General features: G+C 35.2%; 1 protein-coding gene across 1 annotated transcript; it reads right to left on the bottom strand.

Moving 5' to 3' along the window:
- Positions 1 to 8,190: 8,190 nt before the first annotated feature.
- LOC148192684 (uncharacterized) lies at positions 8,191 to 12,541 on the bottom strand. Its single transcript, XM_088099266.1, has 4 exons — positions 12,364 to 12,541; positions 11,278 to 11,505; positions 10,267 to 10,349; positions 8,191 to 10,007 (listed from the first exon to the last, which is right to left on the bottom strand). The coding sequence occupies exons 1-4, from the start codon at positions 12,539 to 12,541 to the stop codon at positions 8,238 to 8,240; spliced, it is 2,259 nt and encodes a 752-aa protein (XP_087955392.1). The 3' UTR covers positions 8,191 to 8,237.
- Between the last annotated feature and the right edge of the window lie 4,773 nt (positions 12,542 to 17,314).

Here is a 17,314-nt window from a genome sequence, read left to right on the forward strand (position 1 = left end):
TGAATTCCTAAAATATATGAGAGTGGATAAGATGAAATTGACCCCCAACAACATATTCATACATTAATATCATTGAAAGTGTTTATCTTTTGCTTTTTGCCATTGATCAAAACTTCATGCATACATGTTTATTTTCTGTCTTGCTTATTAAACTCCAAATATTTTATCTGTAAGTCTTAGCTAATTAAGAAACCACATAACTAAACTAGGCCGTGAGTCCTTTGGGAAGAACGATACTTGGTCTTACCAAGTTTATTACTTGAACGATTCGGTCATACTTGCCGATTGAAAAACAAGTTTGTGACATCATATTTTGGTGTTCATAAATTTGTCCATCATCTAACTCTTTCATTTTTTCATTCCATTGTTCATCTAGTTCTTCCATGATAAAGGAGAACTAAACCTTATTTGTTGTTGGGAAAGATGTAACCTCTTAAACTCTCATGTATTGAATTGATTCTTGGTTATGTATGCTTTACTTCATTAATTGTTAGGGTTTTTCCTCTTTACTCTAGGCATGCTTTGTTTAACTCATTCAATTGCATGATCATTGATTTTGTCGATATGGACACATATGGAGAAATCTAGAACTGGGGAAATTCTCCCAAAAGCAATATTACCTAGACATAGGAATAGGAGGATCGGTTGCCTTTAAGCTTTTGTGCGAATGTAATGCATGATTAATTGCTAGAGAGACAAGACATTGTGAAGTAGTAATTAGGAGCAGGCTTTCTTCACCGAGACATCGGGTTTAAAGTAAATTAGAAAGTGACATTAACATTAATGAAGAAGATGAATTCATATATGCATGAGAGTAAATTAGGTGAAATCTAAACCCAACAACAATTTCATCAACTTCATCCCTTTATTCTTGTGTTTAGCCTCAATTGATCAAATTGCATTCATGTTTATTTTATTGCATTTGCATTCAAAAACCCCAAAAATTGTTCTTTAAAGTCTTAATTAGTTGAGTAATCACATAATTGTTTAGTGTCATGAGTCTCTTGGAAAACGATACTTGGTCTTACCATTTATTATTACTTGATACGATTTGGTACACTTGCCAAGGTCTTAACAAGTTTTTGACTCCATTTTCGGGGATTAAAAATTTGTTTATCAGAAGTGTGTGAAGCACACTACTGATAAAGGACAAAAAAAAGGAACATATCTATTCCAACAAATTCCTCTCACAAATGCATGAGAGGCATTTTCAAATGGTCCAGAACAGGAGACTTTTGATGGAGAGAAAGGTGGGACTGATACCTCTTATGGCACCTGAGTTTGAAAGAGAGCTAGGAAGGAAGCAATGGGCGAATGTAGCCTTTTACCCTTCACCGGCCAACATAGCTGTGGTGAAGGAGTTCTACGCCAATGCCAGGGGATTAGGAAACAATCATGAGGGTTATAGCAGTTATGTGAGAGGGAAGAGAATTCCCTATGATGTTGACACCATCAACAGTTTCCTTGGGTCTGAATGGACTGGAGAACAATGTCAGTTTGCTCTAGCTATGGATGAGGACAACAATTATGTAGAGGTGGAGAAAACATTATGCATGCTAGGTGGGAGGTTTCACAGGAACAGGAATGATACACCCATCCGCATCAAGAGGACTTATTTGACCCGACTGGCTAAATATTGGATGGCATTTACACATGCAAATATCCAACCTTGCTCCCATGTGTCTGATATCACTACAAACAGGGCAATATTCCTTTTCTGTCAGCAACAAGGCACCTCTGGGACACCCTTCTCTTATCACCCATTTGTGCGAGTTAGTAGGGGTGATTGTCTCACATCCTCCATTTGAAAGACCCAGGAAGGAAATTGATGCTTCATACTATACCCAATACTGCATGTTGTATGAAGCTGGAATACTTATGCCAGCACCTCAGCCTCCAAGGGTTCACAAGAGAGTGCCACAGCCGGATCAGCAAGGGCAGGCTCAGGATGCTGCTCAGGATGTTGTACGATTCCAGATGAGAGACATGTACATGTCTCTAATGGAGTTTAGGATGGAGGCGCTTTATAGATGCGAGTAGGCTATAATGATGAATCTGACTTCCGCCTTTCCTGAGAGGAAGTTCATGACTCAGGAATAATTCCAAGCTTATGTTGCTTGGTCGGCAAATCCAACTCAGGATGGTGGAGGAGCTAGAGCCTCTGGTGTCGCGACTATGGAGGAAAATGAAGAAGAAGAGGAGGAAGATGAAGAGGAAGATGAAGAGGAAGATGATGAAGATGAGGAGGATGACTCATATGATAGCTGGGGTTGATCTGTGGAGAGCATCAACTGATGGATGCTAGATTTGTTGAGAAGCATCTACTGATGGATTATGGATAGCATTTACTGATGAATGCTATCTTAATAGGAGTTTTCTTTTTCTTTTACTTTAATTTGTGGAACTGTGGCTTTGAAATATGTACTCAGCTTAATGATATGTTTGGATGGTTTGGCTATAATATGTGTGTGATGAGTAATTGCTATCTTAGGCTGCTTTATTGTGTGATTGATGTTGAGATGATGCATGGTCAAGTCATATAATGCAGGTGGTTGCTCATGATTTTTAGAAAATGATGCATGATGTTAATTGTGATTAATGTGTCGGGCAGGATGTTTATCAAATTATGGAACATGAATTAACTTTTGAGAGGTTGGGCTCTAGAGTTTTTGATTCATTGAATGTTATTGCTTTGGAAGCATGATTGATTTTTCCTAAATTTCTATGATTAAACCACTTGCTTGCTTGTTACAAATGATCAAGGCCATGTTTTCCTTGTCCCTTAGATCCAATGTCTATAGGTGAAGCCAACAAAGATCAATATTTTTCTTTATCCTTTGCACCTTGAGCCTAAATTTGGAAGTTGAAAAACCCTTGTTGAAATCCTTACCTTGAGTTGAGTAGAGTATGTATATTTGGTAATGGAGAATAGTTCAAGTTTGGGGTGGTGAGAAACCAAAAAGAACTTTGTGAAATTCATGAAAGACCATTGAGCAAAAGTAAAAATAAAAGAAGAAAAAATGAGCTCAATGTAAGTGAAGTTGGGAATAAATTACAAATTTGGTTTCTCACAAAAAAAGTAAAAAAGAGATGAATTGTTCATGTGAATGAATGAATTATGCATTTTCTTCTTAGCCCAGCCACATTAAAAGCCTTGAAAAGTCCTTGTGATGATAACTTGATTGTGAGTGTGTTTGAGTGTGGTTAAATGAAAGACAAAGTTGATTCATGTGACATGGTGATAGTAGAGTGCATAAGTGTACCTCATTATACACTTTTGAATGCTTGAGTGAAACACATTTTGAGTAAAACAATGGAGATGTCATGAGTTGCATCTGTTGTATGTGGGATAATATGAGCATCACAGTCAATTTGATTGACCAGTGCATCAATAAATCTTGACTGAGATGTGTATGATAAGCAGTTGTGGGTGATTACTTGTCTTGGAAGAAAGTGTTTGTGATATGCTAAATCATTGAAGTGTTGTTTAGGCTAAATTACATTTTGTTTTGCTTGAGGACGAGCAAAGTTTCAAGATTGGGGTTGTTATAACGGTTGATTTCACCGTTATTTGAGAGTAAATTTTAATATCAAATGAACCCTTTTTGACTTAGAAACTTGTTTGTTCTCTTGATTTTGGTTTATTTTGGGAAATAAGAGAGTAGGTTACACTTGAAGATTTTATCACTAAATCTCCTTGGTTTTGTAGGAAATTGGGATGAATTGGAAGAGGAGTTAAGTTGTCAAGAAGTTGCAACTCATAAAGGACAGAAAGAGAACCAAAAGAGAATGTTTCAGAAGGTCGTACTTACGCTTGGCCGCCCCTTTCATGACCCTCAGCGCTAGAGCTTCGCAGTCACGCCTGGGCACCCTTTTCGGGGCTCTGAGTGCCATTCTCTCGCAAGCACACCTAAGCACCCTAAGTAGGGGCACTAAGCGGTGGCAACGTTGGCCCATGGCCCAATTCAGCGTTATTTAAGGATTAGCTCGACCTAGAGAGGGTATCTCTTGATATAATTGACACAAATTTATATTTTCTCCAACTTTCTGAAGGCGGAAGTGGATGCAGAATCTCTCCCCTTCAGGTTTTAGGGTTTTCCTATCTTTTTCATTCCATTGTTCATCTAGTTTCTCCATGACGATGGAGAACTAAACATTCTTTGTTGTTAGGGGATGATGTAACCTTGTGAACTCTCATGTATTTGAATTGATTCTTATTTATTTAAGCTTCTTTCATTAATTGTTAGGGTTATTCTTCTTTGCACAATGCTTGTTATGTTTAACTCATTGATGGCATGATTGTTGGTTTTCGTGATATGGACATATACGAGGAAACCTGGATCTGGAAAATTACTCCTAAATGCAATATTGCCTAGACATAGAGATATGAGTTTTGGTTATCTTAAGCTTTTGTGCGTATGTAATGGAAAATTAATTGCTGGGAGACAAGACATTGTAAACTAGTAATTAAGGATAGGCTTTCTTTGTCGAGACATCGGGTTTTAAGTAATTTAGATAGTGATATTAACATTAACGAAGAAGATGAATTCATACATGCATGAGAGGAAACTTGGTGAAATCTAAACCCCAAAAACATATTCATCTCATATTTTCAACATCATTCATTCACCTTTGTGTTTTTCTTTCAATTGGTCAAAATTTCATTCATGTTTATTTTTATAACATTTTCATTCAAAACCCCTAAATTGTTCTTCAAAAGTCTTTATTAATTGGGTAATCATATAACTGTTTAGTGTCGTGAGTTCTTTGGGAAACTATACTTGGTCTTACCATTTATTATTACTTGATACGATTTGGTACACTTGTCGACATCTTAACAAGTTGTCACTCCTCTGAGGAGCCCTGAGCGCCACTCCTCTCGCATGGACGCCCGATTGCCCTAAGTTGGGGCGCTGAGTGCCAGCATGTTGAGCTTGGACCCGTTTTCTGTTATTTTTCTTATCTATTTAAGGACTTGGACGTCCTAGGGATGGTATCTCTTGATGGCTTGAGCACAAAAACACATTTTTCGCCCCTTGGAGGCAGATTTAGGGATGTGGGAGCTCTCCTCTTCAGTTTCTAGGGTTTTTCTATCTCTTTCATTCCATTGTACACCTAGTTTCTACATGAAGATGGAGAACTAATCTTATTTGTTGTTGGGGAAGATGTAACCTCTAAACTCTCATATATTTGAATTGATTCCAATCTATTTATGCTTATTTCATTAATTGTTAGGGTTATTCTTCTTTGCTTTATGCTTGTTATGTTTAACTCATTCATGACATGATTATTGGTTTTCGTGATATGGACAGATACGGGGAAACTTATATCTAGAGAATTTCTCCCAAAAGCAGTATTGCTCAGGGATAGGGATATGAGTTTTGGTCATCTTAAGTTTTTAATCGTAATGCATAATTAATTATTAGGGATGCAAGGGATTGTGGTATAGTAATTAAGGATAGGCTTTCTTAGTCGAGCGATCGAGTTTTAAGTAATTTAAAGAGTGATGTTAACAATTGAATGAAGAAGATGAATTATTATATACATGAGAGTAAACTAGGTGAAATTTAAACCCCGACAACATACCCATCTCATAATTTCAATATCATTCATTCCATTTATTCTTGAGTTTAGCCTCAATTGATCAAATTGCATTCATGTTTATTTTTATTGCATTTGCATTCAAAACCCCAAAAATTGTTCTTAAGTCTTAATTAGTTAAGTAATCACATGACTGTTTAGTCTCGTGAGTCTCTTGGAAAACGATATTTGGTCTTACCATTTATTATTACTTGATACGATTCGGTACATTTGTCGACATCTTAATAAACATGTTGCGTTTATTGCTTGGTATTGGTATGCTATTGAATAAGGAATTTGGGTTTCTGATTTATTTTGATTCATCAAAGTACAATTGGGTTTTTTATCAGTGCATATTGCTTTTCCTGATGCTCTTGTATTGTAGTGCATACCTAATTAGTTCAATATTTAAATGAATAAGTTTTATCAGAAACTACATCATGTGTCTATATGTATTGCACTTATACATGGGAAGGTTGACTTGATTTTTAGGATCTCTTTTAAGGGTTTTTATTCACGAATCAAAAGGATTCATATAATTTTGTAATTTAAACTTGGTAGAAGTATTTTAAGTGTAGTAAATACTATTTTTTATTTCAATAATTTGAGAATTCCAATAAATTTTGCATTGCATTTAAATAATAAATAATTCCAATAATAAATAATTCAAAGTATTACGTGTGTTGATATAGGAAGGAAATTATCATATACTATGAAGGAAGGACAATTGCAACTTATGTAAGTTATTTTCATTATCATAATTAATTTGTAGTACAAATTTAATTAACTAATTTTATATTATTTTTCTTTCTTGTAGTATTTTTTTAGTTGTAGATGGTAACAATGTTGGGACAATCAAATAATGGATGTTGGGAAAGATTGATGTTTACATGTAATTAGTACATGCTTATGGTTGTATATATTATCTTATAAAGCAATGTCATGTCATGATACGTACTAGACGACTTAACAATTATATTTTGAAATATTATTGTACAAATAGTTTTTATTCATATTAATAAACATTCTTTTTGAGACATTTGTCATATTTATCTTAATATTTAATATTTTATTGTATATAATAGAACTAATAGATAGTGTGAGTTTGCACATAATAGAACCAATATTTTTTTTCTTTTCAAAAAAATATTTTATATTTTTTGAAATATTTTATTCTAAAATTAATTATTTTCTTTTAAAAATTTTAGACCAATAGATAGCACTTTTTAAGCACTATCTATTGGTGGATGACAATAGATAACACTTTTTTAAAAAAAGCATTATCTATTGGTAGTTGACAATAGATAACGCTTAATTAAAAAAGTACTATCTATTGGTGGTTGACAATAGATAACACGTAATTAAAAAAGCATTATCTATTGACACTTAAAAAAGCGCTATTTATGCACATTTTTGTAGTAAAGTTAGTTTGAGAAAACACCATTATGTTTGGAGGATAGGAGTGTTACAATTTCAAGTGTGATTCTAAGTCCCACATTGGGTAGATATGGGAAAGTAGAGCATTATATAAAGGTGAAGACCCATTAACCCATTGCCTTAATGTTTTAGGTAAAGAGTGGTGTCAATGCCTTTTGTGGTTGGGCTTAGATATCATTAGTATTGTATCTCCCCAATGAACTCCCTCCTTTATAGATTGGTATTAAAGCCATGTTAGGCTCAGATGCGAACAATGGTCGTTAAATCGAATGTCTCGTTAAGATGAACGGTAGTATGAATAGGGGTACTTGAATGCTTCCATTGGAGAGGGAGTGTACCAATGTGGAAGGGATTCACCCTTGAAGGGGGAGATTGTTAGAATTCCAAAGGTGATTCTAAGTCTCACATTGGGTAGAAATGAGAAAGTAAAACACTACATAAAAGTGAAGACCTATTAGGCATTGCCTTAAGGTTTTGGGTAGAGAGTGATGCCAATTTCTTACGTGATTGGGCTTAGATCTCATTAGTGTTGTATCTCCCCAATGAACTCTCTCTCCTCTATAGACCTAATAAGAAGAACTTTGCTCATTACGTGGAATGTTTGGAGAGTAAGAGTGTGTTGCCTAGGTCATCCAGTGTAGCCCTAGTTTATCTTGTCCTACCTTTTGGAATACATCTTTGTGTATTTGGTAAGAGATCCCTTCCAAATCCTATATAAGGGAACCTCTCCACCATTTCTAAAGCGCTGAATAGTTTGAATAGAGAGTCTATTTTCCTCAACCGCGTGTGTGAGAGTTTAAAAAGTGATATTTAAGTGTTCTTGAACTCCCTTGTGTCATCTTGAACCAAGGTTCAAGTGGTTCTATCCACCACTCATCTTGTACTAAACCATCGGTGTGCCACATCTCCTTCTTCTCTCCATTTCTTTCAATCTATTGCTTCTTTTATTTCATGTCTTTATGTTCTTATGCTCTAATGTTCACGTCCTTTTTATGCTCTTTCATTGTTCTTATATATGTCCGTTTCAATTCCTTAATGGAATCATGTTTTTTTTTGGAAGGGTACCTTCATATCTATATAACCTCTTAGATTATTTTAATGTTCAGTAAAAAAATTTCTTATCTTAATTACTAACACCATTAACTTGTAATATTGAAAACATAAGATGGGAATCTTATCCATTTGTCTATGCTAATTTCTTACAATTAGACAAGTTGTGCTCACACACAAAATGCATGAAGAAAATAAGAACATGGTAAGTTAAAAGTTAGGGACAAAATGAAATATTCAAGTATAAAACGATCAAATATACCTTCTAGATCAAATGAAACGTCAAGAAAGCTGGTATCGGAAGAGAAGACAGAGTTTGCTTCCGCTGGGTAATCTATTTCAGCTCCAATGTCTTGTCCACGGTCTCTCAAGTTTTCTAAACCTTCAATTCCCACGTTATCTTCCTTTTCCTCAGCACTAAAATTTATTCCTGATTTTGAAGCATTCCTGACAAGCATTTGTTTTTGGTCAGACTTCAAGCTGATTTCTTGATTTGTGTTATTGACCAGTGTAGGTGGAAAAATTTGACTTTTTGAGTCATCGCTACGGTTAAACCTCCTATTGTCATGATCAATGTCATTTGCGCTGATGTTTCTATTTCCATGCCTCTTCATTGAGTTTTGGGAGGATAAAAGGAAAGAAGGCTCCTCATTGTGGTGAAAGTAAGATTTCAAATTAGGCATTGATAGAAACCTTTTGAAGGATTTTGGGGTCTTTAATGTAGAATTTGCCTTTTGTTCTTTGATTCTTGAGTTTTCAACCCTAGGATACTTGGCTTCACTATTAAAACAAGTATCGTACAACTGCGAATATCTTCCAATTGATTCTTTGAGAGAAGAATTCCTCATGGGTGATCGTTGATGCTTGTTGAATGACATAGAAGAGAGACGGCTCTGAAAACCACTTGTTGAACTTTCTTCACCTTCCCCATTGACTGTGGGATCTTTGGACATGTCATGAATCAACTTCTTCATATTTTTTGTAAGTCTCTTTCCCCGAGGAATTTTGTCAAGTATGGCATCCATGGTAATGCGACGCCTTTCATTTCTTCCCTCTTCAATTAAGCGCCTCATCTTATTTCTAAGATCCTTGAAGTGACTAGTTCTCACATTGTTGGGAACCTGGGGTGAAACTGGTGACGAATTAGGATCTCTTTCACCTACTCGATCGAAATTATGCGAAGAACTACACGGTAAACAGTAATGTACGGATTCATTTGGCTTTGGCATGTTACTTTGAGTTTGTATGTTCTTTTTTTCTGCAATTAACAGATCATCTATCATTTGGTGTATGAGTTGACCTGGATCAGAATCTTGCTTTCCAGATGATGAGGTAGATACAGGAAATGAAAGAGATCTGGTTCGTCTAATATTAGCTTTCGAAGATTGTTGGCGATTAGTGTGAAATGGCAAAGGAGAACCTGGATCCTGTATATATTCCAATAGAAAGTTCTTGTTTGCGTTTATCACATCCAATGCATCAAGAAAGTCCCTGAAGTGGTGGGGTGAAGCATCAGTTGTGAGTATCTTGGCATTAAACAACTTCTCTTCCGGGCCATCTTGAATAGGAGAGCTCAAGTGTTTATGAATCTTGCTTTGCTCCAAAGTGTCACTAGAAAACAATGTACCACAAGCTACGCATTTGTCATTCTTGGCAATTGGTTTATCAGAGAAAACTGGTGATAACACATCCAGTGTGCCTTCTGCAAGATGGTTCTGAAAGGTTCTTAGAACTGGTTCAGGGCTCTCAACAGTTAGTAACAATTCACTAAGTGGGTCAACCTCCAAGTTGTGAACAGAATCAGCATGAGGTATTTGCAGTGATGTCTTTGCAGGGCAAGTTGAGCTTCTCTTGTGTCGACCTTTCCTTTTGTATATATCTTCATTGAGAAGTGACCTAAATCGGGATTTGATAGAAGAACTTTTGGATGGAGAAGGGGACTGTACCAAACATCAAATTAGATTCTACTTTTACAATATTCCCCTTATCAACACAAAAAAAAACATGTAATGCTCCAAAATGCACGATGACAAAGTCAGTATTAGAATCAGTAACACTCAACAGGGATTACGATCTACAATAAAATAAGCATTCTAAATGGAAAATATGAACCAATAATGCATGATAATAATATACTGAAACGACAAGCAACAACCCAAAAATATACTGAAAGCAACCAACGTATTCTAGTTTACTTACATTAGAAAACTCTGCACATGGTGTACAATTATCTGGCTTAGAGTTAAGTCCAGAATCATAAGAAGTTCCTGGCCTTTCAACTCCTACAAAGTGAAAGAAATTGTGGCACATAATTGTTATATAAAGTATATGATAGAATTGATAGATTTATTCTTGTGCTATACACAATATATAGCCAACTTCAAAAACAGAAACATCTAAAATAACAGAAATAAAATACTATAGACCAAGACTTATTCAAAGCTAACAACCTCCAGTATTCTAGTAACAGCAGAAGTTTTTCACATATCTAATATTATTCTCACCTTTAAACTGAATTGTCACACATATTCAGTCTACATTTGTAACCACCCCTAACTCCTTTCTCATTCGAATAAAATCTTCCAACTTAAGTGGCTTTGTCATAACAACTGCTAAATGTTGCAGTTCAACAATTTCATTCCTTGTAAGATTCCTTAGAAAATGAAAGCGTACATCAATGTGTTTGCTCCTCTCATGCATAACTAGGTTCTTTGACAACTTGATGGTAGAACTATTGTCACAGTAGATAATCGTAGGACTCGTTTGATTTCTTCCCACTGTTTCAAGTATGCGTCTAAGGCATACAACTTGACAGGAACTTGCAGCTGCTGTTATAAAGTCCGCCTTAGTTGTTGAGTGACTCACCATTGGTTGCTTCTTTGAACTCCATGAAATAGAAGCTTTACTCATCATGAAAACATAGCCTCATACGCTTTTTCTATCCTCAACGTCTGGCATAGTCACTGTCCGTATAACCAATCAAATTTTTTCCTTGATTTCTTTGATAGAGTAGACCAAATTCGCAAGTTCCTTTGAGGTAACGCATGATGTTCTTTGTTCCTTGAAAATGAAGCTCCTTTGGATATTCCATAAACCTACTAACTTGACTTACACTATACATAATGTCTGGTTCTGGCAGTTGCGTACATTAAACTCCCGACCACGTACAGAGTTTATAGAGTGTTGTATCAACTCCCTTTCCTTCTTCACCTTTGCCTAATTTGCTTCCTGGAACCATTGGATTATGAGTAGAATTGGAATTTCTCATGCTAAATCTCTCTTGAAGATCTCTCACATATTTCTTTTGAGACACAAAAATACCATCAACTTGCTGTGTTGCTTCAAGACCGAGGAAAAACTTCATTTTTCCCAGGTCAGACATAGCAAATTCAGACTGCATTAATTGCTTGAACTTCATCATCAACTCATCATCATTCCCTATATAAATCAAATCATCCAGATACAAACGTACTACCATAAAGCTGTTATATGCCACTTTAGTGAATAACGTGGGTTCATATTCACATTTTACAAAAAAAAGGCAATTTACAAACGGATTATTACATACAGATTTTAATTTATATGTAATGAAACTGTTACATACGGATAGTGTCTTGGTTAAGAATTGTCTCGAGAATAAAACGATCCAAAGGCTTGAAAATTATAATTCTTCGCTTTCAAGTCCTTAAGCTTTTATTCATAAATATGATGATGTTGTGCCTCAGTGGATGTCGTTCCGGCTGATGCACCAGAAATTCCTATTTCCACAAAATCGCAAAATTCTTTGGAACGGAGAAAATTCGCCATCAACATTGGCCAATGGTCATAGTGACCATCAAACTTAGCAATTATAGGTTGTACAAAAGTATTTTCTGTCATCACCCTTTGTTAGCTAGCTGCTGCTATGCTTTATCAGGCCTATGAGAGGCTCTTGATACCACACTGTTATATAAAGTATATGATAGAATTGATAGATTTATTCTTGCGCTATACAAAATATATAGTCAACTTCAAAAACAAAAACATCTAAAATAACGGAAACATAATACTATAGACCAAGACTTATTCAAAGCTAACAACCTCCAATATTCTAGTAACAGCAGAAGGTTTTCACATATCTAATAATAAGAAGTGGAAACAGAAACATTGAGACATATCAACAAAAAATGTCAGAATAAACCAATGGTTCTATATTATTTTATTTGTCTCCGTTTTGTGGTGTCATGTGTTATAGTCTGGTAAATTTTATCTTCCACTTTATAATAGTAAATATTTGGCTTTAAAGTTGTGACTTACTTTCATCAGGTCTTCCACCACCATGCCTTCTGTTTGTAATCCTTCTCTTGACCTGTCGCCAATGATGGTACTTCATAACATGAAGAATTCCCCAAACTCGTCCTGGATGAGTATGATGGCTACTACTGCAATTTCTACTCGGCAACGCGCACTCTTTCTCACGAATTCTCTTCCCCATAGCTACCCAGGTTCAGTGTGATTATTAATTTAGGAGATCAAGTGACACACACGACATCCATGTCACACAAGAGTATCAATAATTGACCTGTTGAACAAGTTATTCTACAAGTTCAGTATTATCAACTTGTACAAACTAATGCATTGGTGAATTTTGTATAAAAGGGCTAGGCAGAAATTTAGAGAGAAAAAAAATCGTTTCAGGTGTATGAGAACAATAAGACCCCAATATTGATTTAGATTGCACTATGATGTTTAATCTTAATCAATAGGAATTGCTAGTGAATAATGTAGAGTTAATATATGTTTAAAGAAAAAACATGAGTAGGGAAGAACAAACCTTATCCACAACATGCTCAAATTTTCTGTCGTGTGTCCAGAGAAATATCAAATTTCTAAGAATTATTGAGATCGAAGAATTTCTGGATCACTGAGGAAAACGAAGAGAATCAATCAGATCTACATTAGAATTTTTTTTTCCATATCATCACCATTGACCTTCGTGTGTAAATCCATAGTATTAGCAATTTAGATATGCATGCGTCTATGATCATATAGAACAACCTTACCTCAATATATCCATAACCAGGACCAAAATATTGGCTTGTGCAAATGAATGTGTATTGGTAGTGAAAAAGAAAGTGGCATGTACAATAAAAATGTTAATTCTGTAATTCTAGCTCTGACACGTGACAGATATAATAAATGGTGTAAAATTGTTCTTAGAAATTAAAAAAAAAAAAAAAAAAGAAATGGTGTAAGAATTAAATATTTTGTGAATTCTGACAGACAAGAAATAGAGAGAGACTAGATAAAGACAACCAAATAAAACAACCTCTTCTTAATCTTATTTTTACTTTTTAATTTTTCAATTTGAAATTTAAAACTTCAAATTCAGTAGTGTTTTGATGATAAATTCAAATTTATCAAATAGGAACATTTTTATGAAATAAATAGATATTGGAAGATTTAAAATTAATTACTTTACTTATCTTTGATGATAATTCTTTGGTTGGAGGTAGGTTACATTTCTTTTGTATTTCAACACAATCATATTTTAGAAGGAAATAATCAGTTAACTTATAAAAGCAGTGCGATCACTAGTAAAAAAAATGGGATTTGAAAGCGCCCCATACGCATCGGTTTAACCCCACCCGAAGCGTATAAAAACGCGGTGGCAGATCTGTAAATAAAGCTACCCTATATGCCTCGGTTCCTCTAACACCCGATGTCTAAAGCCATATACGAACTCGGTTCTGAGCAGAACCGAGGCATATGTGTCTGCCAGCAGACCTGTCAGCTGACCTGCCAGCACCTGCCACGCGCTACTAACTCGGTTCTACGAGAACCAAAGCGTAAGGCTCAACATACTAACTCGGTTCTCTCCAAACCGAGGCGTAAAGCTCAACTTCGAATCCGGGTTTGGGAAGAACAGAGGCATATCTCTCTGCTTCAGACCTGCCACCACCTGCCATACAAGACTTGCGAGGCTACCAACTCGGTTCTGATGAGAACCGAGGTAGTAAGTATGGTTCAAACCTGAAAAAAGTTTTGCCAACCTCTGAAGTTTCAGACATTTCAGCTTCTGTTTATGCACCGGTTGGTTCTGGACCGAGGTGGTAACGGGTTTATGCCTCGGTTATGTGACTGATGACAAATTTATGAACACCGAAATACGGCGCCACAAACTTGTTTAACAATCGACAAGTGTGACTGATAACAGTTGAAAAACTGTTATTTTCATGCTTAAAAGTGATACTAAAAGCAACCTTTAGACTTAGAAACTAGCTTGAAATCATGCATTTTGTTTATATTTTCAGAAATAAGAGAGTTGGACAGGTTTATGCTTGATTTGAGTGTTTTTGTGCAGGTTTTGAGGTGAATTTGGTGAAAGAAGTGAAGAATGAGAGAGAGGACATTAGAAAAGACAAGAAAGAGTGCAAAAAGAGAAGTCGAAGGCACCGCTCAGCGGCAAACTACCGCTGAGCGGCACTCAAGAGGTGGCGTTGGAACCGCTGAGGGGCAAATGGCCGCTGAGGGGAAGAAAGAAGACGCGTAACCACCGCTGAGCGGTAAATGGCGCTGAGCGGCACTTTTTGGGCTTGGGCTTTTGTAATCTTTTGTAACTCTAGATTAGTATATAAGGGCTTGCACGTCCTTTAGTTAGTATCTTTGGCAGAAACGAGGCAAACACTCTCTCTTTCACCCCTTTGAAGGAGGATCTTGGATGCTCAGGCTACCTCTTCACCTTTATTGGGTTTATTCTTTCATACTTTCATTGTTATTCATCTAGGTTCACCATGAATATGGTGAACTAAACCTTGTATGTTTGTTGGGGAATCAATGTAATCTCTTGAAGCTCTCATATATGGATTTGTTGAATACATCTTTGAATTAAGACATATGCTTTCTTTTCATCATTAGTTAGGGTTTTTCCTCTTTGCTCAATGCTTGCATTGTTTAACTCATTCTAATGCATGATTATTGGTTTTGTTGATACGGACACGTACGGGGAAATCTAGATCCGGGGAATTTCTCCCAATATTTTACTGACAACATTATATTGGTTGCCTTAAGCTCCTGCACTCATGAACTAATCATTAGGAATGCTAGGAATTGTATGAACTATTTGATTAGGGAGAAGCCATCTAGAATGGTACATTAGAGAGTGGCATTAACAATGATGATTTGAAAGAAGAATTCCTAAAATATATGAGAGTGGATGAGATGAAATTGACCCCCAACAACATATTCATTCATTTAATCCATTGAAAGTGTTTATCTTATGTCTGTGCCATTGATCAATTCATGCATACATGTTTATTTTCGTCTTGCATATTAAAATTTCAATTATTGTTTTCTTAAGTCTTAGCTAATCAAGAAATCACATAACTAAACTAGGCCGTGAGTCCTTTGGGAAGAACGATACTTGGTCTTACCAAGTTTTATTACTTGAACGATTCGGTCATACTTGCCGATTGTGAAACAAGTTTGTGACATCATATTTTGGTGCTTACAAATTTGTCCATCAAGTTTTTGGCGCCGTTGCTGGGGATTCGTGGTTTAACTGGTTAATTTGTGTGATTATTTTTAATTTAAATTTCGAATTTTTTTTAATTTTATTTTATTTTTCTGTTTATATTTTTCAGTTTGTATTTTATTTGATTTTATTTTATTTTTCTGTTTTCTGTTTTTCTGTTTTCTATTTTTATTTTCTGTTTTTTTATTTTTCGGTTTTTATTTGATTTGATTTTATTTTAGGTTAGATTAGATTAGATTTTTTTTAGGTTAGATTTTATTTTTATCTTTTTAGATTAGATTTTATTTTATTTTATTAGATTTTATTTTTTTTATCTTTTTAGGTTAGATTTTATTTTTTAGGATTAGATTTTATTTGGTTAGATTTTATTTTATCTTTTAGGTTAGATTAGATTTTATCTTTTAGGTTAGATTAGATTTTATTTTATTCTATCTTTTAGGTTAGGGTAGATTTTATTTTATCTTTTTAGATTAAGTTAGATTTTATTTTCTGTTTTTTATTTCCTATCTTCTTATCTTTTCAATTATATCCTTTGATTTTATTTCTTTTCTCTATCTTTTTGTGCTAACAATTGTTTTTAGGGTTTTGTGCCTAATGTCTGCAGAATGCAATTTGGTCAAGAGTTTAATTATAGGGGCACTCAATTCTACCAAAGTAATCTCAACCAATGGTGGGAACCTCACTCAAGCATGGATCAAAGCCAATTTTGGCAAGCTGCCGGACAATTTGAGAACCAACCACAACAACAATGGCAGCAAAAATCCTCTCTATCAGAAAGTTTGGAGGACACCCTTCAACGATTTTTGAAAAGTTCCGACTCTACTCAGAAAAGCATTGAAGAATCATGTAAAAGGATGGAGATGCACTTTCGTTACATTAGTCAGAGATTGAATGATGATGTTAATACTGATGTTAACCTTAAGGAGGAAGGGCAAGTCATTATCACTGAAAGTGACAAGATTCTTGATGAGGAAAAATTAGAGGGAGATGCGGAAAAGATAGAGAGAAAAGAGAAAGAAGAGTTGAGTGAGAAAAATAAAGATGAAGAAAAAGAAAAAGAATTGGTTGAGAGAAAAGAGAGAAAGAAAATTTGTGTGAAGATAAAGAAGTTGAGGAGAAAAAGAGAAAGGAAGAAAAAAATAAAAGAAGAGAAAAAGAGAAAATTTAGGGAGAGAAAAAGGAAGAAAAAGAAGATGAGAGGAAAGAAGAAGAAATCACATGAAAAATCACATCCTCATCTAAAGAAGAATCATAGGAAGGAAAAGAAATTTAAGTGCTATATGGAAATCTTCAAGAAATTGGAGATTAAAGTTCCTATGGTTGAGACATTGCAACAGGTTCCTGGTTTGATCAAATTTCTGAAGAAGTTCAGTAGAAAGAAGAAAAGGAAGAAGGAACATGAGCTTTACTGGGTCAAGCTAATGACGTTAAAGAAGCGCTTGCTGGGAGGCAACCCAGTGGATTTACAAACTTTTGATTTGGTTTTGTAATTTATAATTTGTGAATATTATTCTGGATATTATTTTGTTTGATCTAGCATCTACTGAAGGATGCTAGGTGGTTAAGTATCTACTGAAGGATACTAAGTTTGTAACACCTACTGATGGGTGTTGGTGAGAAGATTTTGCACCTACTGATGGGTGCTGGTAAGTTTGAAACACCTACTGATGGGTGTTGGTGGATTTTGGGTCAGGCTCGGGACGTTAAACAAGCGCTACCTGGGAGGCAACCCAG

This window comes from Vigna umbellata, chromosome 9, assembly GCF_029865625.1.
Source record: "Vigna umbellata cultivar VRB3 chromosome 9, Vumbellata_1.0, whole genome shotgun sequence".
In the NCBI taxonomy this organism is placed as follows: domain Eukaryota; kingdom Viridiplantae; phylum Streptophyta; class Magnoliopsida; order Fabales; family Fabaceae; genus Vigna; species Vigna umbellata.